The sequence below is a fragment of the Petaurus breviceps genome, unplaced genomic scaffold (assembly GCF_028583685.1).
Source record: "Petaurus breviceps papuanus isolate PSGF00001 unplaced genomic scaffold, PetGlider_PUasm1.0 171, whole genome shotgun sequence".
Classification (NCBI taxonomy): domain Eukaryota; kingdom Metazoa; phylum Chordata; class Mammalia; order Diprotodontia; family Petauridae; genus Petaurus; species Petaurus breviceps.
The window spans coordinates 22,107,801-22,134,103 of NW_027185754.1; the positions used below are offsets into that span (position 1 = coordinate 22,107,801).

At 38.2% G+C, this 26,303-nt stretch overlaps 1 protein-coding gene across 3 annotated transcripts in view; it reads right to left on the reverse strand.

Annotated features, from left to right (window-relative positions):
- Positions 1–26,303, reverse strand: part of GARNL3 (GTPase activating Rap/RanGAP domain like 3) — a 214,321-nt gene that overhangs the window by 87,964 nt on the left and 100,054 nt on the right. For all 3 annotated transcript variants that reach the window (XM_069082702.1, XM_069082703.1, XM_069082701.1), the window contains 10 exons: positions 24,998–25,073; positions 23,005–23,103; positions 21,197–21,300; positions 19,124–19,232; positions 16,436–16,481; positions 14,984–15,090; positions 10,591–10,706; positions 8,092–8,196; positions 4,532–4,606; positions 2,041–2,152 (listed from right to left, as the gene is read on the reverse strand). In XM_069082702.1, coding sequence (XP_068938803.1) covers positions 2,041–2,152; positions 4,532–4,606; positions 8,092–8,196; positions 10,591–10,706; positions 14,984–15,090; positions 16,436–16,481; positions 19,124–19,232; positions 21,197–21,300; positions 23,005–23,103; positions 24,998–25,073 — 949 coding nt within the window. The remainder of the gene's footprint in view (positions 1–2,040; positions 2,153–4,531; positions 4,607–8,091; positions 8,197–10,590; positions 10,707–14,983; positions 15,091–16,435; positions 16,482–19,123; positions 19,233–21,196; positions 21,301–23,004; positions 23,104–24,997; positions 25,074–26,303) is intronic.

The following is a 26,303-nucleotide window of genomic DNA, read 5'->3' on the forward strand; positions in this document are numbered from 1 at the left end:
TTTCTCCTCCAGAACCATTGGGGCCGAAAGCTGCCTAGCTAACTTGGGGTTTACTGGCTAGATTTTTTTCTCAAAGATCAAGCTTTAAACTCAATTCACTCTGGATCTCATAGATTGGACAACAATAGGTCCCAGTCCAAGCGCTGCTTAATGGTTACTTTTTGGGCCCTCCCAAAACTCCCTGGTTCTCTTTTGGCCAGCAACCCTGAGGGTCTTCCCCTCCCAGTTTGACTTTTTTTGTTTTTTTATTGAAGGGACCATCCCTTGACTCATTTATTAAAGAGGCCTATTCTTTGAATGGATGTTGCCTCACTCAAAGTGAGAATCTGAAAAGATCTTAGCTTAAAAAGGGCCAGGGTCTCCCACTGCTGGCAATGACATCCCAGTTAAAATATAATGGGCATTGAAGAGGGGGAAAGGCGGGAGGGAGGAGGAGAAAATTTAAAACTTATAGAAGTGACTGTTGGAGACTAAAAATAAATAAACTAATAAAAAAAAAAGGACAATGGGCAGAGGGAAGGGGGTGGGGCAAGAGGAGGGAAAGAAGGCTCACGATGCTAGCTCACAATGACCAAAGGAGACATAGCAAAGACAGTGCCTGGTGACACCTGCTGGATGAACTGAGTAACTACAGAAAGTTATGCTCAAGACCTACGGTACTGAGCAGGCTAAAGGAAAGGAAGTTGTCTATTCAGGACTGTCACTGGGAATTTACACAGATTTTTCAGAAAGGGTATCTGTTTTGATCTGTTTTCCAGAGTTTTCTAAGTCAATAAATAAATATTTGTTAAGTGTCTACTATGTGCTAGGCACCTTGCTAAGCACTGGAGATACAAAGAAAGGCCAAAAACAGTCCCTACCCTCGAGGAGTTCAGTGTCAAGGGTGTACTGATGTAAAGATGTACAAAGTACATATAGGATAAACAGGGGGAAGGTACTAGAATTAAGAAGGATCAGGAAAAGTTTCCTGTAGAAGGTGAGGATTTAATGGGGACTTGAGGGAAGCCATAAGGCAGAGCTAACGAGGGATTGCATTCCAGGCTTGGGGGACAGCCTGAGAAAACACTGGGAGTGCAAATGAGAGGTGGATTGTCTTGTGCCAGGAAAAGCAAGGAGACCAAGGTCACTGGATCTAATAGTACTAGAGGAAGTATGAGCAAATTGGAAATATTGGGGTGGAGCTGCACTAGGTTACAAAGGGCTTTGAATGCCAAAAGATTTTTATTTAATACTAAAGCTGATAGGGAAATATTGGAATTTATTGAATTTGGTGGTAGTGGTGGTGGTGGTGATGTTATATTTGTGTGTGTGATGTGATTGGGACTGGAGCTTCAGGAAAATCACTTCAGTGGCTGATCAAACTTTCCTTTTTCTTTGATATTGTGAACTCTGTGCTACTGAGGGGAGTTAGAGAGTGATTTTTCTAGGTTTTAGGTGCAGGGGGTGGTGAGAATGAGTAGGAGGTAATGAGAGAAGTCAGAAAGCTTCCTGAAGTGTACCTGGATATCTGACACAAAGGTTACATATGCATTAGCTAGTGGTTTTTTTTTTACACCATTTTAGCTGTGATTTCTTCATATTACTTTCAAAAGAAAGCAATTTTTAAATAATAAAATGAGGATTTATAGAATTTCATAACAAGTTATACCTGAAAGTTAAATCAGAGTCACTTAGTCTATCTAATTTTACAAGTGAGGAAACTGAGTCCCAGAGAGGTTGAATGATTTACCTAAGGTCACACAAGTAGCAAAAAGCAGAGCCAAAATTCACTTAGGTCTCCTGACTCCAATTCCAGTGTTCTTTTCCCACTATTCCACTGGTTAAATGATTTGCTCAAGGTCACACAGTAAGGGACAGAGTAGAGATGTAAACTTTACCCTCTGACTTCAGGGCCATGGTTCTTTCCAATATATAGCATTTAATTCTATGCTAACCTCACTATAGTACAGAGTAGTTTAATAGCCTAAAATGAATCACATTCATCAGTCAAAAATTCTGTTACACAAATATAGACATTTATAGGAGCAACTACTCACTAACCATCTACTAGCAAGACGCCAGCATCTGTAGAGACCAGCAAGGCCTGGCCCCAGGAATCTGCGCATACAGCTTCATGAGGAAAATTACTGCAGAAACACTGGGACTCCCAAGGCTACGAGACAATACAAGCATTGAATAGTAAGTGCACCCGAAAAATCAAACCACGGCTTGTCAATGGAAATGTTCACTACCATGGCTGAAACAGTAACACAGATGCCCTTATTGAATACTTCAAGATTTAAAAAGGATTAGGAATTTATTAATTTTCTTGAGGAGCAAAATCTCCTTTCAATCAGTTCATTAGAAGAAATCTATTAACATGTTTCTGTAACTGTGAAATATGTTCTCCTATATTGTTGATATAATCCATTTTGCAATTTCTCAGGGAGTCAAAACATTACAGAAATTTACTACATGAAGTTATAGTTTCCCCTTGAAGTTGGATCAATTGATGTACATTTTCAGGGGGAGATGAAAAGATGTTTGGCTTTCACTTTACAATGAAATGATACTCCACAGCTTTATATTAAATGAGAGAATGAATGTTATAGTGCTTTGCAAACCTTAAAGCACTATATAAATATTAGCTATTACTATTATTTGTATAAAAAAAAAAATCTGCCTCCTGTGTTGCTGATTCAGCAAAAATATCAAATCATACATCACACATGAGGTTGATTCTATTTAAATAAAACTGCTTCTTGAGCAACTTAACATTACAAAATCTAAAAGAGAAAACTAGCAGTTGCTTATAGGAAGAGGGCCCATGAAAATACCTATATTCCTTCAAACAGAATATCTGAACTGTGTAGACTGTTTTTCTTAAGTTGGACACTCAGTTTCATTTCAGACAAAAAGCACCATTTCTCATGTTGCCACTATACCTACCTTTAGTCTCGTATATAATGGGAGAGACAGGTCAAGTTATATCATAGTTTTTCAGAGGCCTTGACAATGTTAATGATTTTTTTGGGTGTAATTAACTTTCAAATCATATTGTTTAGGTCCCGAAGTATCCAAACCCCCAAAGTCAGAGTACGTTTGAGGTGATGATTACCCCAGTCAAAATGTAATGCTGTACCTTTTTTCTTTCTTTCATTGAACCACTGGTGTCTGAGAATCATTTCCTGATGTGTACAAAAATATGGGACGCTTGTGTGTGTGTGTGTGTGTGTGTATGTGTACTTTAGTAGCAATAAAAATGAAGTGGCCACTGAGGGAGTACTGCATATTATAATTAGGCCACAGGGTGGAGGTATTTTCAGAAAAATAATTTTCTCTATGTAAAGTCAAAGGCAATTGCCAAACATTAAAAGAGAACCCACTGATTGGTGAGATGCCCTTTTTGGATTGGTCTTCTGATGAATATAAAGACTGGATGGTAGAAGAAAGGAGCTACAGAACTGCTTTCCAGTAAAAGCAGTGCCTGCTTATAATGAAAATTTAATTCATTTTTCATGACTAAGTTGTTATCAACTAGTAGAGGAGGATTTCAATGAGGCCATGAAGAAAAAACTCAGCTCATTTATTTTTACTCCTTAGACTGTGTTGTATCCTTAATAAAACTTAGCTTCCCTTGGCCAAGTCCAAATATTGACAGCTTATGTGACTATGTGACTAGCTCACAAAATGAGGAATTTGACAACATGACTCTCTCAGCACTAATCCAGGTCCAGTTGTTTTGAGAGCTTGTCTATGCTTTAGCATCCAAAGGCACATGCAGATAAGAGGCAACTCAAACCGATAGATAGATTTTCCTGTATTTATTAGAGTCAGAAGTCTTTTTTTTTTGCCTTTTGGAGGGCAGTTGGGGTTAAGTAACTTGCCCTAGGTTACATGGCTAGTTTTTTTGTGTGGGTGTTAAGTGTATGAGGCCGAAACTGAACTCGGGTCCTCCTGACTCCAGGGCTGGCGCTTTGCTCACTGCACCACCTAGCCGCCCCTAGAGTCTGAAGTCTTGATGTAACAAGCAAAAGAAAGCCAGTGGAAGTCCTTAAGAAGGAAAGTAACTTAAGAAGCGTGTTTGTTTCATGCCATTAAACATTTATTAAGTGCTTTCCCTTTGTGAAAGTCCTGGTGTTGGGTGCTAGGGATAGAAGGACAAATAAACTTAATCCCAGCCTTCCAGGAATTTACAGTCTAAAGGTGGGGATAAGACATGAATAAAAATAACTATGCCACAAAGTGGAGTGCTGTAAGTTTAGAAGTCCAGACAGAGTGTTCTGATAAACTCTATCTAGGCAGGTCATAGGAAGACCAATTGGGACATGAGATAAGTATAAGGGAGACCAGCAGCTAAATGTTGAAATAAATAGTCTGAATTGCCTCTGATAGTTCATTTGACTTCTAGGCAGTATGATTTCTGAATTGTTTCTAATTGTGTGTCAGGAACGTCTTTATCTTCCACCCCAGCACAAATTTCATTTCCCTGAATAATTTCAACGTGTAAAATGCACATCTGCAGATAAGCATGAAACTATTATCAACTCACCTCTTTTTTACAGAGACCTGAAGTTGCCAAGCTAGTTGGAGCATCCCCTCTGACGATGGTTTTCAGTTTCAGTGCCTTAACAGGACAGATAGCTCGTTTAAGGTGTGTTTATATTCAGTTTAGTGAGAGAAGGAGAAAGAGCTATAATTGGAACAGTGACAACAGCTGACATTTACCTGGTGTTTTTCAGTGCAACACAGCACTGAAGGCATCACCTCATTTCAATTTTCATAACAGCTCTCTGAGGGAGGTTGTGCACACTTTATTATTTCCATTTTACAGAAGAGGCTTAACTAATTTGCCCAGGGTCATAGATCTGGTTAAGTGATGGAGCCTGAACTTGTCCCAAAGTCCAATGAGATTTCCACTATACCAAATTAATCATAAGAGGCTGGGTCATTTTAGGTTCATTTAAATGCTTTGTACTATTCTCTTAGTGAATTTGGATAACAGTTATTTTCTGACAAGTTTTAAATAGTCACGATCTCTTTACAATGTATTATAATGTAACTCAAATGTTTCAATTAATTTGAATTCGTTAATTTATTGGTGCCTCTCAATCCAACAAATGTTTATTATGTGCCTACTACCTGAAAGATATTCTGCTCTGTGATGAAGACATGAAGATAAAAAAGGTAGTCACTGTCCTCAAGAAGTATGCTATTAATCATATGCTATAACCATCATGTAGATCCTACATGATGATTATCAAATAAGTATTAAAAAATTAGAGTGTGATAGAAGCAAAGTGGAAATCTAGATCTTGGTCTAGATTTGAGGGAGAGATTACTTTTAGCGGAGAGAAGCAAAGATGATCTCATGAATGGGGTGGCATGTGAGTTGGACTTTGAAGGAAAAGAAGGGATTCAGCACTCAGGGATGTGAAGAGAGTCACCTCCCCCATGTCTGTGCAAATGCATAAAAGCAGGAGTTGGCGGGATGAACTATGGAAATAATTAGCAGTCTAATTTGGTTGAAACTTAAGAGTATAATAGAAGTATGAAATAGGCCTGGGAAAGTATATTGGAGCCAGGCTGTCAATGACCTTGAATGTCATGCACAGAAATCTTCTATGGGCAACAGGTAGATGCTGAAGGTTTTTAAGCAGGGTATGACAGAGTTAGAGCATGTATCAAGATGATAATATGTGGAGCGGTTTTGTGAAATATGTCAATCAGCTGGTTGGGGTAGAGTCAAGAAGCAGGAAACTCATTAAACTTGACAAGATGCTATTATAGCAGTCTAGGTGAGAGGGCCTGATCTAAGGTGGTTGAAGTGTGAATGGAGAAGGTTGGGACGAATACAAGAAATGGACAAGAGGGAGGATTGACAGGATTTGACTCCTTACTGGATGTGGAAGGTGAAGGGGAAAGGAGAGTAAAAATGACACTGAGGTTTTGGATCTGGATGCCTAGAAGGATGGTGGCTCAAATAAAGCCAAGAAGCTGGGGGAGAGTCAAGTTTCTTGGAGGAGAAGGAGGAATTGAATATTGAACATGCTAGATTTGAGGTGCTGGTGGGTCACTTAGGTGGAGGTCTTTATCAGGCATGATGTGGGACTGGAGCTCTGGGGAGAGGTAGGCAGGTGGACTCACTTCAGTGAAGCCAACTATGTTTAAGACACTATGCTAGGTGCTAGGCTAAGCTAGGGATACAGAGACAGAATTTTTTTTTTAAAAGTGTCTGGCCTCAAGAGGCTTACACAGATTGTAGAGCTGTAGATTGTATTAGATATGTAGATTTAAGAATCACTGGTAGAGAGGTGATAACTGAATCCATGGGAGCCCATGAGATCTAAAAGTGAGAAAATAGAGAAGAAAAAGATGCTGAAGATTAAGGCTTTAAGTGATCAATTAATCAACATTTATGAAATGTCTCCTAGGTTCTAGGTACTACATTTTATTGGGGCAAACTATATACATATATATATATATATATATATACATATACCCACACATACAAATAAATAGAAAATATATACAAAATGCATAAAACGTAATTTGGAGGGGGATGTCCTTGTATCTGGGCGGGGGGGAATCAGGAAAGCTCTCATATAGGAAGTGATGGCTAAACTATGCTTTGAGGGATGCTAGAGAATCTGAGTAGTGGAGGTGATGAAGGAGTGCATTCTAGGCATGGAGGACAGACACATGGGAAGAGAGATGGAATGTGGGAAAACAGATATGGACCATCCCATGTAAGGAATAGGAAGAAGTTCAACTTTGCTGGGCCACAGAGAGTGTGAAGGGGAGTACTGTGCAATAAGTCTACAAAGGTGGACTAAAACCAGGCTGTGAATGCCAAGCAGAGGAGCTTGTATTTTATCCTAGAAGACAGAGGGAGTCACTGGAACTTTCTGAGCAAGGAATGAACATACTTAGATTTACACTTTAGGGCTGTCACTTTGGCAGCTGGGTGGAAGATGGATTAGAAATGAGGGAGAGAGGTGGAAACACTAATTAAGAAGTTATATTAATAGGCTAAAGGTGATGAGGGTATGAATTGGAGTGGCAGCCATGTGAGTGGAGGTAAGGGGACGGAAGCAAGAGATACTGTCCAGAGAGAAGACTTTGTGCTTGATTGGAAATGGGGAATTTGAATTCTATTTTGGATGCATTGTCTATAGGACATCCTGTTTGAAATGTCTAATAGACATCTGATAATATGGAGCTGGCATGAAGAAGGGAGAAAGCCTAGTTATATAGATCTAGGAGGCATCTGTGTACAGAAAGTTGAATACATGGGAGCTTATGAGATCACTGACTATAGAGAGAAAAGAGAAGAGGCCTAGGACAGAGCCTTAGGGGTACGTTCATGAACCAGTGAAGGAAAGGAAGGAATAGTCAGGTAGATAGGTAGGAGGTGAACCAGAAGAGCAGAGTTAACAAAGTCAATGGAAGAAAGAATGTCAAGAAGGAAGGAGTAGCCAACAATGTCAAGTGCTACAGCAAGACTAAGGAGGTTAAAAACTGAGAAAAGGCTATTGGATTTGGCAGCTCAGAGGCCAATGGCTACCCTGGAGAGAGCAATTTCAGTGATGTTTTGGGAATGGAAATCAGATTGAGGGATTGAAATATGGATGTGTGGTGAGGAAATATTAGCAGTAAGTGTGTATTATGACTTTTTAGAAGTTTAGAAGTGAAAGAGGGTAGAGACATAGGATGATATAATAAATTGAGATGATACTGAGGAAAGTGCTTTGTAAACTTTAAAGCCTTAAGGAAACAAGAATTACTATTACTATTTCTTAAGTACTATACCTACTATATACCTGCCTCCCATTAATAATATTCCCTCTAGATATACATGTAATAAAACCATGAAGTACATTTCACATATACAGTACCCAAACTATTAGATGTAACATTGCAGATATTGAATATGACTTCTGAAGTCTATCTTACCATACATACCACCTACAGTAATCCAAAGGGGTCCCACTCAGATGGGCTGTACTAATTTATGTGAGCCTTAAGAACCCACTAAAATTTCAGACATTTTGAAATATTCAGTTTGAAGAGACTGCCTTGATGTAGGAGTCATTTGTAAATGAAACTTACCTGTCCGATTCTAACAAACTCTGCCTGACGGGCTTCCTCTTTCTTCCGGGCAGACTTGGGTGACTCTGGTAAGACATCACTAAAAGATCGTCTATTAAGCATGTTCTAAATAAAAGGAAACAAATCAGTGCAGCAGTGTGGTGGGGGGGGGCAAAGGGCACACAGACTTTAGGATCAGAAGGTAAAGATCTAAATTCAATTTCTGCTACTTTAAGTATCTGTGTGACCTTGAGCAAATGACTTACCTTGTCTGGACCATAGTTCACCTTATCTATATAAGGAGGGGGTTGGATTACATGTTCATTTCAGCTCTAAACCCATGATGCTATAACAACAAATTGAGGATATTATTCTAAATCTCTGCTTATTTCCTCTGAATTGTCAGTATCATTAGCAGACAGAGCTAGGATCAGACCCTAAGCTCTGTCCCTAAGCAATGTAACCACGAAGACTGGAGCTATCTAATAATAATGACTCTCATTTCTATGGTGCTTCAAGGTTTACAAAGTCCTCTCTCAAAAACCCTATAAATTAAGTAATAAAAATATTATCTTCATTTTACAGATGAGCAAACTGAAACTGAGAGAAGGGAAGTAAATCACCCATTTTCTTTTTTCTTTTTTGCCTCTTTTTTAGGGCAATGGGGGTTAAGTGACTTGCCCAAGGTCACACGGCTAGTTTTTGTGTGTGTGTGTGTGTGAGGCAGGATTTGAACTCAGGTCCTCCTGACTTCAGGACTGGTGCTCTATTCACTGCGCCACCTAGCTGCCCCCAATCACCATTTTCAAACAGTGTGAGAGTCAGGTTTTGAGAGGGAAGCTAGGTGGCACAGTGGACAGAGTGCCAACTCTGGAGTCAGGAGGACCTGAATTCAAATCCAGCCTCAGACACTTCCTAGCCGTGTGACCCTGGCAAGGCACTTAACCTACTTTGACTTGGTTCCTCATCTGTAAGATGAGGTGGAGAAGGAAACAGCAAATCACTCCAGGACCTCTGTTGAGAAAACCCCAAAAGGGCTCATAAAGAGTTGGGCACAACTGAACAACAGGTTTTGGACACTGGTCTTCTGACTTCAAGTTCAGTATTCTTTCTAATACACCATGGATCTCCAAAGTCTCTCCCGATTTAAAATCCTATCCTATTTTTCATAGGCTCTCATCCTTAAAATATAAATTATATGAATTTATACTGAACACAATTATGATTTGTTGGTATCAAATAAGGGATAAAACAAAGATATATATATATATGTTAGCAAAGGTATTTTTCATTGTTATGGAGAATTAGCATAATGTCAAATCATGTCAAATAAATATGGTTAAATAAAACAAATATTCCCTATAGATGATAAGGACCTAGAGATGCTTCTGTTTGTGCTTGTGGGTGATATTATGCTAGTTATCTGGAGTCCTAGAATGCTCTAGAGCCACAGCCATTCAAAAGAGTTTAGCTTAATCATACACATAGGCAAAACTAAGTGGATTAAGAATGCTATGATACAGATAACGACATGTAGTGACATGGAAAATGTACAGAATTCATCCATCAGTATAAATGTCTTGGACAGACGATGTAAATGGATGAGTTTGGCCCAAAACTGAATAGGAGAAGAGGAGGTTGGATTGCCTTTGGGAAATTGTAAAACTCCTTTAATGATACAAAATTTCTGCCAGAAACAAAGGTCTACCTTTTTAATACCAATATTCTGCTGTCTATTGTATGTCTGTGGCCCATGGACCACTACAGTTAAAGAGTTAACACCTGGGGCGGCTAGGTGGCACAGTGAATAGAACACTGGCCCTGAAGTCAGGAGGACCTGAGTTCAAATCCGGCCTCAGACACTTAACACACTTACTAGCTGTGTGATTTTGGGCAAGTCATTTAACCGCAATTGCCCTCCAAAAAAAAAAAAAAGGCAAAAAAAAGAGTTAATGCCTATCACTCAAGGGCAATGGATAAGTACACAGTAGGTGTGAGTACGCTGCTGTGTAAATAAAGAAAAACAGAATAAATGAAATCATCAATAAAGTATATAATAATAATTTTTTAAAAGGTGGGCTGGTTATATGACAAAAGTGAGGCATAACCAACAAAAAGGCCATGTCTTCCACTGCTCTCGTGCAACATCAGGATAAAGTAAGAAAACTCTATAATACATTGAATATCTATGCTGAACTTATGCAAGGAGTTGGAGAAACACTGCACAGGATGACCATCTACCTGGCATGGATAGTTTCCCATATGCATCATCGACAGGAACATCCACATTGATGTGATCCAAAATTCATTTGAGAACTACTTATCACAAAATACACCATTACCTTACTGATAGCATGTAGATAATTCTATGCTTCTTATAGCCATTGTTCAGTTATAATTTTAGGTATAGAGGCAACTATTCAGCTTTGTTAACTCAGAACTCTTTTGCTTGAATTCCTCTTTCTGAAGTTCTGTTCAACTAACTCAGTTCCTGTAAGAAGGTGAGGACCCACGTGTTACCTTGTGCAGATCTGGCATCAGGTCCTGATATAAAGATCGAATCAACATATCCAGGGTTCTCTGTCGTTTCTGGGCAAATGTTGGCGTTTCTAAGGTAGCTTTTTCACCATTAATTACTAAAGTAAAACAAATTTAAAAGGGAATACAAAAACAGTATATCAGAAATTAAATACTCAAAAAACTCTAACAAATATTTAAATGCCTAATATGTGCAAGACACTGGTTTAAGTGCTAGAGATAAAAAACAAAAACTCCCTGCTCTCGAGGAGCTTACATTCTATTGAGGGATACAACACAAATACAAAAAAAAGACTACCTCCTTTAGGAAGTTTTCCCCAATTAACTACCTCTAATTCATTATTATTGATAGGATACATGCCTTTAAATTTATGGAACACAGAAATTATATTTAATAGATAATATTAGTTTTCTTCCTCATAGTACTCAGTCATTACTGAAAGGGACTGAGCTAACAAGATGAAACTTAATGGAAATAAATATAAAGTTTTCCTCCACTAAAATCTTTCTTGGATGTCTCATCTAGTGTGGCAATGATGTTGGGCTTCTGAAAGCTATCCCAGTGAAGTGAAAGATTCCAAATGGGCTGGAAAGGCTTCAAGTATCAGTCCAGAAACCCCACATTATCTGAATATCAGTCTAGCTAAGTGAACAAATACTTATCACCAGAAAACTGGTTATTTGTTGATGAATTTTTTTTTCAGCCAAAACATTTACCCAATCTGCTCTGGTGTAGAAGCATTACGATCTGCACTAGTGGAGGGTGTACTTATACCAATAAAACCACAGGTCCCTCAGGTACAGAAATTAATGTCATAAAATTCTGCATTTTGGTTTTTAAAAAATCACTTGTACAAACATAGGGAGGGAAATTTGGCTTAAGAGCATTTTATATAAAAATAACCTGATAATTGACAAATATCGGTCAATTAACACTATCTTATGTTTGTGTATGCCACTTTTGAGTTCCCAAAGAGTTTTCAGAAGCATAATTTCATCTGAGCCTCAGCAAAGCCCTGCAAACTCAGCAGAGTTGATATTATGATCTTCAGTTAATAGTCATGAATGCCAATAACAATGTAAAGGGCCTTAAAAATTAAATTGGGGGTAAGGGGAAGATAAAATAAGGGATAATACTGCTATTTAAAATGGCTGAGATAATGACAGAAGATGATTTAGAGAAAGCAGAATTACTCAGTGCCTATTTTACTTCATTTTTTCTATCAAGGAGAATGATCTTAAAACTGGAAAGGCAAGGGGGTAGGGAGTGATTACTAGGGAACCAAAATTAAACATAAATGAAGGGACTTTGAGAGAGTACCTGCTTACTTCAATAAATTAAAAATACCAAGTCCAGATGAACTACATCCTAGGGCACTAAAGGAACTGGTAGATTGTTGTATTGCTATAAGAGTTAACTGTGAGTTAGAATTTAGAAAACTGCAAGTGTCACGGGACAGAAGACAGACGAATGTCTGAATGTTTGAAAAAAAGGTTGAAGGTAAAGTCTCCATATTATAAGCCAAGAAACTTGCTAGGAAGAGAGAAAAAGAGCATGTGTGAGGACAGAGAAGTTTTAAGGTGGGGAAGAGAAGGTCTGAAGGTGCCCATATTAGGTAGCATCAGTCTTTTCAGGAAAGTAATTGGTGAGGTGATCTGCTAAGAGTATGGTACAGGTCAGCAGTGGGATGGGGAGAGATGACTGGAGAAAATAATTAAAACAGCAACTAGGGGAAATACACTAAAGAGTTATAGAAAAATGAATAAAAGGATTGTAGAAAAGCAGGCAGGAGCTACAAGGGGTTAAGTAACTTGAATATGTATCAGTTGAAATAATTGGTGCTTCATGACTTCCACCAACAACATTTTGGAAATGTCAGCAAAAACAGGTGAGGATAACCCAAGATTGGAAATAAGCATAATTTGACATAATAAGTCAAAGGGGTGATAGACTGGAGGGCTGTAGTGAAAGCTTACTGAAACAGCTAAATGTAGGGTCCAGGCAGGAAAAGAAGTAAAAGAAACAAAAACAAGAGTGTTAGATTGGAAAAATGCAAAGATATTGAAGAAACAGATCATAATGAGGATTAAAATCAACCTGGTCTAAGACTGAAGGAGTGGGAGAGGCAGAAGGATGAAACATTGCATTCATTGAGGGGAATTTCAGAAGATGTTAGAGCTGGAACAATTTCAAATGTTGGTGAGATTGATGGTATGACCATTTAAGTGATTATATGTAGTAGAAAGATATAAAGGCTATTGGAGTTAACTGAGGTTGAGGAACTGTAAGGTTAGAAGGATTATCAATGTGGATCTTAAAAGTCACCAAAGATGATCGTGGAAGACAGGATGGATAGGGAGACTGGACAAGGTGGTGCTCTGTAGAAAGAGCAATCTGGCAGCAATGTGTAGCTATTTGGAATATTCAACTACCCCAAAGGCCCCATTCTCTTAGGATTCTGGATAGGTGGAAGTTTGCTGAAAATACTATGTATGGTGAATGCCACTTTTGTAAAAGTCATGTTTTTTTTAAAACTACTTTCTCTCTATTGGGCGGTCTCTCCTTTAAGCAACAGGTCTGAGATAAGGAATCTGGAAGAACAGTCACTTGTCCCAGTTTTAGCTGTCCTATAGACAGAAAATAGAGGCCAATGTTGTTAACTATGTAGATTTCCAAAGAATCAAAAATTATAAACTTCCATAGTATTAACATGTTGATTTTTAAATCATCCACATGTTCTAATGTTTTCTTGCTTCAATTTTTATTGAAAAATGTACTGAAATACATAGACTAGATTAGAGAGGGTGGTTCCAGAAGACAGAAGTGAGGAGTGAGAATATTCTAGGCATGGGAGATAGACTGTGTAAAGGCATGGAGACAGAATATGGAAAATCATATATGGGGAACAGCAAAGCCAGTTTGGTTGAAGCAAAGAGTATATAAGGGGGAGTAATGTGTGACTGGCCTGGAAAGAGAGATTAGAATCACATTGTGAAGCACTTTACATGCTAAACAGAAGAGATTATACTTTTTTTTTGGAGGGGGTAAGTAATTGGGGTTAAGTGACTTGCCCACAGTCACATAGCTAGTTTTGTGTTAAGTATCTGAGGCCTGATCTAAACTCAGGTCCTCCTGACTCCCAGGGCTGGTGCTCTATTCACTGCACCACCTAGCTGCCCTGAGATCGTACTTTTAAGAGGCAACAGGGAGTCATGGAAGCTTTTTGAGCAAGGGTGTGACAGTTAGACCTGTGCCTTAGGATTTGGCACATGTATAGAGAATGGAAGGAAATGGGGAGAGACTGGAAGATGGGTAACCAATAGGAAGCTACTGCAAAATGAGAGGTTGACTAGAAAAGGATGAAGTGTGGAAAAAGGGAATGATGAATAAAAGAATGATTCCAAATTATTCAGAAAACCGTTCCTAGTTTTGACATTGAGAAAGTAAAAATTCCTAGTGGAAGTTCTAGAGGCTTGGCAAGAACATTCTCAAATGGGCTGGCAAGGTGGAATAGTGGAAAGAACATTGGCTTTGGAGTCAGAGAGCCTGAGTTTGTCATCCTAAAACTCTGTTCTTATAACTTAGGGATCTTGGGTGAGTTTCTTATCTTCTTGAAGCCCCAATGTCCTCCTCTGTAAAATAAAGGGGTTGAACTGAATGATTTCTAAGGTCCCTTCAAAGTCTAAAGCTTATGATCCAAATTTTTCTTTAAACCCCAAGATGCCACCTTAGGTAGTCTATCAGGAAAAAAATTGTGTGTGTGGGGAAAAGTCACAAGTTTGCCCTTTAAAAAGTGGAGGTAGGGCAATATACATAATGGAGAATACATACCAGTAAATACATTATGTAATTCAGAAGATCTGTATGTAAGTAGAATCAGTCCCTGTCTACCACTGAAAAATAACCATCCACATTGGTTTATGTTGATTTAGGTCCCAGTCAGGAACTGCTCACAACCTCAAACTTAATGACAATCTTCTCACACAATTCCCTAAGCCCTGTCCCTCTGCCAAGTTTACACATATATTCACAAAAGCAATGACACACTAAAACAAAAACAAAGAGATGGGCAAACCAGAGGACAAAGTGTAAAGAGAGGTGCATGGCTTGATGGAGAGAAGTCAAAGAAAAGGTAAATGGAGAGGTAGAGAGGTCAGATGCTCTGTATGCATAGAACAATGGGTAAGTAGTCAGCAAAACACCCACAGAACAGTAGCAGAAAATTAAAACTACTTTACAAAAAGTTTTTACAATGCATGGAGATGAATAAGAGAGATGAAGTTTCCTTGTGAAGTCTCATGAGATAAAATGGCAAAATACATTGTGACCTGGACCAAATAAGGCTTCCAAAAGGACCTCAAAAAAGAAACTTACATTTCACTAGCAAAAAGTCCCTGAATTCCTGGTGATCTGTAAACACAGGTGGGGATGGCAAGGGCGGGCCAAAAAGGGGCACACTTTCTTCTGAAAATATTTTCAGCCTATGGAAAGAACATTTTATAATTAATTGGACCTCTTTTCTCTAAAGCACTGACTGTACACACCAGAATTTATGTAAAAAAAAACCCAACTCACAACATAAAGGGCTTTTTCTGGTTTACAAATTGTTTTCCTCATAACTCTATGAATGAGCTAGTAAAAGGATTACTGTTCCTGTTTTACAGAGGAGGAAATTGAGTCTCACAGAGAAGTGACTTGTCAGAGGTTGTGTAGAGCAAAAACACAGAAGCAGGATTCAAACCCAGGTCTTCAGTCTCCAAGACTAGCATGTTTTCTACTACATCATACTGTCTCACACCACTGATTAGTTCAACATCCTTCTTTTTATGTGATTTGTATAAATTATGCTTTGTGTGGGGTCTTGAGAATACCTCTATTTCCTATCCCACCTGATGAGCTTCTTTGGGGCATAAAGAGCATCTTCTTCTACATTCAGTGGTCCCATCCACTGGGCAAATGACAATTCAATTCAACCAAACATTTAATGAATACCTGCCATATACAAGTCTGTGCAAGTGTTACTAAGACAATGCCATGCAGCCTATGTGTTAGATATACATTATTAGTTTAATATAATAAGCCTTCGGTAATGGTTTCCTTTGATACTTCATCTGGGGAGTGGAGATGACTCTAAGTTCTTAAAGGCTATGGCATGAACCTTTGACAGTTCCTACTGAGGTAGAGAGGCTTCACATATGGATCCAAATATAAATCCTGTGTCTGTCATCTGAATTTTAGCTGAGGTCAATTAGTAAAGCTCATCCATTAGGTGATGACTTACTTTGGCTACAGTAACGAATCAGACTGTCTACTCAAGGTTTAAGAGGAGGTATCAGTATCAATCTGTATCAGTGAAGCATCACCAAGTCACTAGGGCAAAATCAAAGCTTCTTAAAGAATTTGAAATTTGAGAATGAAAGGCTAAGGCCCTTAGGGAGTGAGCAACTTGAGACCACAGGTTTCTCCACCCCTGAAGGTAACAAGGATACACCATGGGGAAGGGAAAGTCAACTCTGAGTCAAACTTCTCTGCATTATGATGTGCAGCAATCTCCTGAAACACAAATGTTTTGTGCCCAAGATCTGGAGCACAAAATGAGGTAGTAAAGGCCTGCCTTCAATAAACTTCTCTTTCCTAAAGAGATGATGACCCTAATCAAAAGTCACTGCACTTTGGTGCCTATTCTAAATAAATGCAATCAGTATAGTAGGAATTAAATCAATGGCTTAAGAAATTTTAATAGCAAGAATTTAATTAAAGGCAATGTCAGCTTCAAGAGTAAGTGTAAGAAACAAGGCAAATAATTTGGTTAAAGTTATAACCTACCTGAAGTTGTCATTTTGTTGATTATACCTCACTAAGGCAAAAATATCTGCCATGTTAGTTAAAGAAATTAGTCATCAATTTGAAGTAGTAATAATAAGTTTGTTCTTAGAAAAATCACTGTGCTGATGAAAAAACTGAACAGGCATGGCAAAAGTTCCGCTCTTCTACCTAGCACTTCATATAATTCAATCTTCATAGACTTGAACCAGGAGAGCAACTTTTTTTTTTCAAATAGACGGAGGAAATCAGTGGTCTAAGGAAACAAGACTGTTAGATTGCTACATCAGCTTTGGTTAGGCTCATTCTCTGGGTAAGGAGTTTATAATCTGTCTCAATCTATCAGAAAATCAGTATTAATGAAGTTTCTTGATAGGAACTATATTGTCAATAGATCAACCAACAAACATTTGTTAATCAAATATTATGTGCCTGGCACTGTGGATATAAACACAAAAATGAAATTATTCTTATTCTTAAGAGCTTACATTTTATTGGGAGAATCAGTTATATGCATATAAATATGTAAAAGTTGATACAAAATAAATACAGTTTAATTTTAGGGTAGAGGAATAAAAAGTGTGGGTATAGCACGTAGAAAGGCAGTGCTTGGGCTAAGTTCTGAAAAAGGAAAAAAAACACCAGGGATAAATGGAAACAAAGCTATGAAAGAGATGGGATCCCTCAAAGAACAATAAAATCCCAAACATACTAAAATGCCCATATTTACTCCCATTTCAAGTAGGAAATTAAGAGAAATGCTTTTCCTCCGTAACTCTTCCCACCCCTAATTCCCCTTCCCTCCATTTTGCTTTGTAATAGTATTCCCAGAACCACTGAACTTGGATGGAATCCTCCACCAGGTCATCCAAGACTATGGCAGTGTCACACAGTATCTAACAGGCTTTCTTACCAAGTTGGAAAGGTTGTGCTCAATGAGCAACTGTTTCTGTTCTCCGAGGACTAGTCTAGGAAATTCCAGAGAGACTCATGCTCAGATGATTGATCACAGGTCCTAAGGTTTTTGGTGATAGTTGTGACCTATAAAACTGATAAAAATCCAAAAGTACTCCTTTTCCTTCAGTTTCCTTCTGCAGTGATGGTGGAAGAACAGCAAAAAGGCTCATAAGGTCCAAAGAGTCATGTGTTTCTTGGACAGTTTACAAATAATTTAAGGCTGGCATTTTAAATGTACCATATATCATGAAAACTGAATGTACTAACTAATGTGCGATGAAAACGGAAGCAGAAAAAGGCTGGAAGAAGGCCTCTGGTTCTTATACAATATTTATATAAAGTGATGGGCAAGAAAATCACAGGTGTGGAGTGGTTGGCATCTGTAACAGGGGAAGGCAACACCTGTCCTGAGGAGGTCAGAGATTGACAAAATATCTACATAGGTTTAAACAGTAAATCCTAATAAAAAGGAGGTTTCCCCTGTTGAACAGAGTTTGTCCTTGCTAAAACAAAATCTTACTGGAGCATTTGGAAGGAAGAGCTGGTCAGCAGTCACTCCTGTTCTCCAATCTTTTACTCATCTCTTCTTTCCCCCGAGCTAGGGCTCTCAATATTCTGATGTATCACCTACACTGCTGAGGGTTGAGATGCCAGGAGTGAGTTGAGTTTCTAACAGCTATTTGGCCCTTCTTTCCCAGAACCAATGTGGCTTGAAAGGAACATTAATAAATGTAACTAATTGATTTCAATTATTTTGCAAGCTATCTCCCTCTCTCTGCCCCCTCTTTGTTTTTTTTTTTAAAGCAATCGGGGTTAAGTAACTTGCTCAAGGTTACAAGGCCAGTTTATTTCTGGGTGTGGTGCTAAGTATCTGAGCCCAGATTCGATCCCAGGTCATCCCAACACTGGAGCCAGTGCTCTTACTCGCTGTGCTACATGGCCGCCCCTCTCTGCCCCCTCTTGCACAGAGTACCTTTGAAGTGAAACTGCTAAAAGAAGGAAGAAATTCTGGATTAAATTTCAGTTAATTTTGCCATTGATTGTTAAATAGTTCAGTGAATAACATAACTTTACAAATAGAAGTATGTCTGAGGTCGGAGGGTACAGGTCTCAGATGACCGCTAAGGCATACATATACAAAAACAGAATGTATAGTCTGTATAGATTTATTCTAAGTTTTACAGAGCAACATAATATAGGTATGGGGTTCTATGGAGCTCACTATCTTAAAGTTTTGCATCTCTTTGGGTAACTGAAGCTATGAATGCTCCAAAATTGGAGTGAGAGAGAAGAGAAGAAAAAGTAAAATAATCTTTGTTATTTTTCAAGATTATAAGATATGGCTTTACAGAGGTTATAGAAAGGACTTAACTGTGATGAATTTGGCCTTTTATCTTACAGAATGGCAACATTCTACCTCTGAAAAAGTAGTCTTAAAGGATCTACTGTCTGCCGCTTGGCTTCTTCATGTACTGCCTGATCGATGGTAAGCCATTAGGAAAGGAAAAGTTTTCATAGCTCAAGTATTCTCTAAGAACAAAGTTATTTTGTATTCTTTGAAGGGTATAACACTCCATAATTGGGAGGAGACAATAGGGAAGAGAAGTAACTAAAGCAGTCAGTTTATGAATCTAGAAATACAAAATCAAAATAATTCTGTATGCATGTTGAATTAAATAATCCACTAAGGCAGATGACATTGAATAATTAAATTTTAGGAATGGTAGAGGATACGTGTAAAATGAGAGCGGATCATAGAAGGCTTGAATGCTGGAGAAGATTCTTCTCCTTCCTGGAACACAATGGTGACAATATCATTTCCAATATGGCGCTTCCTTTCAACCTATAAATAAGGATAATAACATATTATATAGTTTTAGGGGGAAAATAATGCAACCCAAATAAAGTATATAAAGCTTTCCTAAACGAGAGGAAAAAAATCCTCTAATCCCACCTTTTGCAAGAAACTTCTTTTTTTCATTTTCATACTTTCAGTTTCACTGTGTATGTTTTATTTTCCCTCACATTTTCACATTCATAGTTTTACTTACAAATTTCTCCTGCTTCATAAGACGTCAGAATAACTAATAAGGCAGCAAACTTATATGAATGTTCATAAAACACTTTACATGTATAGTACCCTCAACCTATTTTTAAAAAATTAACAGAAATTTATTTTCTTTCCCTTGCTCCCACTGCATTAAAACAAAGAAAAAAAAGCAAATTTCATGAAACAAATGTGTAATAAAACAAAACAAATTCCCCAATGTCTGTACACAAAAATATAAATGTCTCACAATAATTTAAGACAAGCAGATTGAAGATTCCACTTTTCCCCAGATCTCTAGCTAGTTGCCCGTCCTTCCCCCATGTTATTTATTAATGGCAAGTCCTTCAAATCTTTTCTTTTTTAAAAGAATCAAATGAAAAGCTCAACATAAAAACCAGATATCCTAGAGAAAATTAAAATTTTTTCTTCGAAATCCATTAGCATAAGCCTGTGGACTTGTATATGTAATGTGTATGTGATATACCACACTGACACTGCTAGATCCCCAAGGGCAGGGATGGAGGGATCACTTTGTGTCTTTGGTTTTGCCAGGACTTACTTAGCATACTGCGATACTCACTACTGAAAATCTTAATTCCTTCCTTGGAAGGACACTATTTGTAGCCATTGACTTTATTTCCTGGATATTACTGTGTGACTGAGTCATTGAAACAATGAGAAAAAAGATAAGTAAAATCCATTTTGAGGCAAAACCAATTTTCTCTATATTTAAAGCGAGACATAGAAACTCCATCATTTCAAGTGCCAGAATTTAAGAAAATTTTTTTGTACTTTTTTACATAAATTATTATTGTTAAAGTAGGAGAAAAAAATTGGCAATTGTTGGTGGCAATGAGGATAATTGCCCACGAATCTGTAAAACTGAACATCTATGGATTACTAACATATGTTCCAGCACTTAGCCCAGTGCCTAGAATATGATAAGCACTTAATAAATATATATACACTATTGTATAGCAAGGCTTTACAGACCATAACAACACACCTTTGGTGGTGCAATAGACAAAGCATCAAGCCTGGAGTCAGAAAGACCAAGTTCAAATCTGTCCTTGAACACTAAGAGATGTATGACCTTGGGCAAGTCAATTAACTTCAGTTTGCCTCAGTTTTCTCAACTGTAAAATGTGGATAATAAGAGCACCTACCTCCCAGGGTTGTTGTGAGGATAAAATGAGATAATCACAGTAAAGTACTTAGCACAGTTCCCGGCACAGAATAAGTGCTATATAAATGTTATTTTTAAATTTATTTTTATTATAATTATCATTATCTTTAGGTTACATGACTTTTACATTTATTTTTTTAAATGCTTTTTTTTTGGAGGGAGGAAGGCAAAGCAATTGGGGTTAAATGACTTGCCCAAGGTCACACAGCTAGTAAGTGTGTCAAGTATTTGAGGCTGGATTTGAAATCAGGTCCTCCTGACTCCAGGGCTGGTGCTTTATTCACTCTGCCACCTAGCTGCGCCAAACTTTTGAATTTCTAATATAAACTCTGAGAGGTTGTAAAACCTAGTGGAAGAACATGGTGGTACAGTCAGAAAACCTCTGCCTGGCTCTGCTCCTCCATGTCAAGGTCTGCAAGACATATGACTTCTTTTTGAGAATCCACTTCCTCATCTGTAAAATGGTCTAACAATTTTATTACCTAACTCACATGGTTTTTTTGTAAGAAAAATACTTTGTAAAACTGAAAGTATTTTTCAGTTTTTATTATGACAATGACATCATACTCACTTGCTGTTTGTTCTCTTTAGAGTATGGTAACATGGTAGAAACATGAAACATGATCTCATGTCCTTGGTACACAGTATACACAGAATATAGTCCTGTAGTGTCATCTGGAAAAATAGGAAGATACATTTAGTGAACACAATACCTAAAGTCTGCAGGAAGAAAGTATTTATTTTGTGGACCAGGGTAGTGGTATCGGATAGTCAGATGTCTTTGCAGATGTGTTCACACACATCACATGTCTACATTCATACAGACAACACTTGATTATCTACATTAGTAAATGGGAGGAAGGATTAGCACAGATAATCCAAAAGGAATAATTTAAAACTAAGTTACACTTGTCTTGGGAATTTAATTTTGTACTTACATTTGATTATGGGTGTGTCTGGTATCCTGGAAATTCAGAAATAAAATATGTGATTTAAGCAGTGGGGTGTAATGGGAAGAGCATTGGACTTGTAGTCAGAGAACTGGGTTTGAGTCCTGGCTCTGCCATTTACCAGCTGTGTGATCTTGGGCAAGTCATTGTGACTTTATGGGTCTTGGCTCCCTTGTTTATAAAGTGAGGGCAGGACACAAAGGCATATCTGAGGTCCTTTCTGTTTCTAACACTCTGGACTATTTGGTTCTTCCTGTGGCTCTGCTCCTTTCTCCATTTTGCAGGTTTCCACATCACACTGAATCCCTGGACAGCTTCGACTCTCAGACTAAAGAAAAGCTCCAGACTAAGGAAAAGCTACCACTGCGTGCTTGCTTTCTGTCTCTCTCTCTGGCTTCCATCTTTTCTGGGAGTGGAGATCAGTGTTTTGGTTAAAAAAGAGAGAATTGTACATTGCTCAGTTCCTGGTAGCCTGGTCAGATGAAAAGTGCCTGAAAATGGTTATATTGTTAATTAAAGAGAACACGTGATATTGCAGAGAAGCAAAAAGCTGCACTGGAAATCATATGTTTGTAAACAACTGGGCTAATTACCAGTGCACATAGTCTAGAGGTGTAGAAATACATCTCTGATGAACAGGGACACAGGCTTTTATCCCAGCTCCCCCAGATCATTCACTGTACATTTCAATATATAATGGATCCATGATTTCAGTGGTGTGGGTACTTCCTCCACTAATGTAGATTAAACTACACTCCTTCACACCTTAGCAGACAGTCTTCAGGAATGGTTTTCTGAGTGTGCACAGCCCCCCTTAAAAAAATCATCACTTGGTAGCCAACCCTCTGGTGAGAAGACCTAATGTCCATGACCCTTTCAACCTGGAAGAGCCTACCCGGGTTTGCATTCTATTTGCAGTGTTTAAGAATTTAAGGTCACCTTTCTGCCATGATGAGGTATGGAAAGAGGCCCTCATTAAGCAACTCCCTATATGCCTCCAGTAGGCCACTTCACCTCTCTTTGGTATGTCAATTCCTCACCCATCGAAGGGGTATAACAAGACCTGTGTCTATTTAATCATACTGGATTGCTGTTAGGACCAAATGAAATAAGGGAAGTGAAAATACTTTTAAAATTACAAGCACTATATAAAAATATAGGAAATTAGTATTATCATCGTTACTACCATTACAATAATTCCAAGGTACTGGGACTGATTTGTGTTCACAAAGCACAATGATATCACAATGTACATATAATTAGTATTTCTATGGCCATGATGCTCAGGAACCACTGACTTCATGACTTTTTTCTAATCACATTCATATTGTTATTATTCCTCCCACTAGAGTTTATGTTCCAATACTGGCCAGGTTATTTCTGAAAGATGTCAATATAAAAACGGAATCAAAACCACTGGAAATCTTACTTTTGGTGTCCAGACCTCCTCGATACCCTGTCCAGCCTTTTAGTGTTATTGTGTCACCCAAAAGATTGACTAATTTTTGAAAAGCTTCACTGCCAGTTTCTGAAGAAAGAAGAAATCAAGCATTAGGAAAATCATCCAAATCAGAGGCCAGGTGACAACATGGTGATTCATATAGTCTAGAGGTGTAGAAATATGTACCTGACAACCACTTTTCAATTTCAAAAACCAGTTTTCATTTTCTAAGGGAAACCTGAAAATTGGCACATGGCAATATGTACTACTGGTAAGTAAAGTGTGAAATTCACATCCCTTCTACTTGGGCATCCTCCCTGCTAGGAAAGGCTATAGTCTCAGGAACTTCAAAGAGTGCTTTGTTATGAGCCTCATACAGTTTATCATGTGTTAGGTATCAGTTACCCATGTAAATATTGCATCTTTGGAATATGAGATCCATGAAGGCAGGGACTGGATCTGATCTTAACTTTGTATGTGCTTTAGTACCTAAGACAGTGTTCTGCCCAAAGTAAGCACTCATTGAACTAAAAGCAAGCAACTGATTTTGTTGAACTGAACTAGAAGGCATATTGTAGTTTTCATCATGGAAGAGGAATATATAAGAGAAGTTTTAGAACTATGCCAACCAATTAAACAAAATATTACATGGTTAACATATCCTGTTATTATATAATTTATGTTTAATAAATCAATAAGCCTTCATGTATATGCTTTACAGGCAATGTATTATGGGCTGAGAATACCACAACAAAACTGAAAAAAGTCCCTTCCCTTAAGGAGCTTACATTCTTTTGGGGGGGGGGAAACAGACACAGAATAAATACAAAACAGTTTATTTAGACCAGGGATTGGCCAACTAAAGACTAAGGGCAAGAAGGTGTGCTGCCTGTTTTTGCATTGTCTCTCCAGCTAAGATTTTTTTTTTTGTAAAATTCCAATAAAACCTTATTTTAAAATGTAAAAATCATTCTTAGCTCAATAGCCACACAAAAACAGGCAAGGGCTGGATTTGGCTACGAGACTGTGGTTTGCTAACCCTTCGTCTACTAGGTCATGGAACACAGGAAGGAAAGCTGAAAGAGGGTGGAAGTGGCAGTGGGCACAAGGAGTAGCTTGCCTCCCTTTCTAGAAGTTTTGTCAAGTAGGGCATAAGAAAAGGTAGAGCATGGCCTGAAGAAGACAGATGAAGAAGCTGTGTCATTTAGGGGAAACCAAGTCTCCATCAGTACTGAATGGAAGGGGCATGGGGGAAAACGTCTAAAGTGAAGGGAAGTGGGTCAGTTATGGAGCAGAAATTCCAGAGCACACAACATTCTTGGTGGACATCTGTGACAGGAAAGAAGGCAGACTGGTCAGTTTTTGAGAGTGCTGTAATAACACTTAGACTCTCCTGCTGTAATAACAGCAAGAGAGTCTGAGTATCATAAAATATTAAAAGAACTAGAGAAACATCTCTGGCATGTTAGGCAGATCCTCTGGGGGGGGAGGTTTAGGGAAAGTTATGGGCACGAATTGCCCAGGACGAGGATGTGGTTAGATGGCAATCTATCTGTACCAGTAGAGGGGGTGCCTACTTTAAGGAGATCACAGATGTATACACTACTGCATATACTGATTTTTGTAGAAGCTGCAGAGCTCCTCTAATTCCCTTTGGACAAATATTTCTGTCATGCAAAGTACTGAATGCAAGGGCAAGTCTATTATGATGAGCTCCCTATTCCCCTGACCTTCTGAAGTCACAAAGCAAATCGACACCACCGTTACACATGTTATAGAGTACCAGATTCTACTCCTGCATAAAATGGTGGAGAGCTTTGGGTTAAAGACTTGGGACCATGAACTTTACAAATATTATGATTGATAGCTGCTTCTCTGCAAAAATCCTTAAAACCGAAGAGACAACGGTTGCTAAAACTGTGTAACCAGAGCAGATGATTGATTTTAACTCCTGGAAAATAAGAGTTATTTCTGGACTCACCATTACTGAACATTTCATCATCAGTGAGTTGCCCATCTTTGGCATAAAGAATCCCAAACTTGAAATTTACACAGCCCTTAAAAATACAAAGACGATATTTTAGAACAAAGATAGGAATTGAAGTGTTTATTACTTTTGCCAGAAGAGCATGAATGATTACAAAATGTTCTACTTCTTATAGAAATAAAATACTAATTCAATAGGACAACAGTATGAGCATGCATTGTGTAGTGCTAAGAGCATTAGATTTGGAGTCCTAAGACCTGGGGTCATTGCTCCAATAACAGCTGTGTGACCTTGAGTGATTTGATTAATCTCTCTTGGTTTCATAGTCTTCATCTTGAAAATGGTGATAATAATCCCTGTACTGCCTACATTATCAGGTTGTTCTAAGAAAAGTGCTATATAAACCTTGAAGAGCTACAGAAATTGCAGATATTATAGGACAGACTCTTTGAGTAGGATCATAGGATTATTAATATAGAGCTGGAAGGGATGTCAGAGCCCATCTAGTCCAAGTAACTTATCTAAGATACAGAGGTAGTTAAGCATCAGAGGAGGGATCTGAACCCAGATCCTCTGACTCCAGGGCCAATGCTCTTTTTAAAAAAATTAATTTATTTTTTGCTATATTTTAAGTTCTGAACTCTAGAGGTCACCATATGACACATATTTATAAATATATGTGAAACCATACTATGCATACTTCTATTTATCAGTTCTTTCTCCGTAGGTGGGAACATATTCCTTCATAGGTCCTCCGTAGTTGATTTGAGTATTTATAATGTTAGGAATAACTTGATTGCTTACAATTATTTTTCAAATGATATTGCTTTTACTGTATACAATGTTCTCTTGGTTGTGCTTATTTCACTTTTCGTTATTTCATTTGAGTCTTTCCAAAATCAACCAGCTCATCTTTTCTTACAGCACAGTAGTATTTCGTCAGCCATTGTTCTTTCTACTGTACCATGTTGCCTGAATAGTGTTTCCCACCCAGTCCCTTTGTGTCCTGGTGCCATGCATCCAGAAGGATAGTAGGTCCAAGGGGAATGTCAGAGAGGTAGGTTTTGATCTAATTTACTATTTAAAACTTTCTAACAAGTGAAGGTGTTTCAAAACAGAATGGGCTGTTTTGCCAAATGGTGCATTTGCTGGAGATCTTTAAGGAGAGGCTGAATGACCACTTAGGGAAACTAGAGGAGATTTCTGTTCATGAACAGGTAAGACTAAATGACCTCTGAGGTCCCTTCTAGATCTACATCTTATGATGCTAAGTATTTGTTGTCCTGTTCATAAGAGGAAA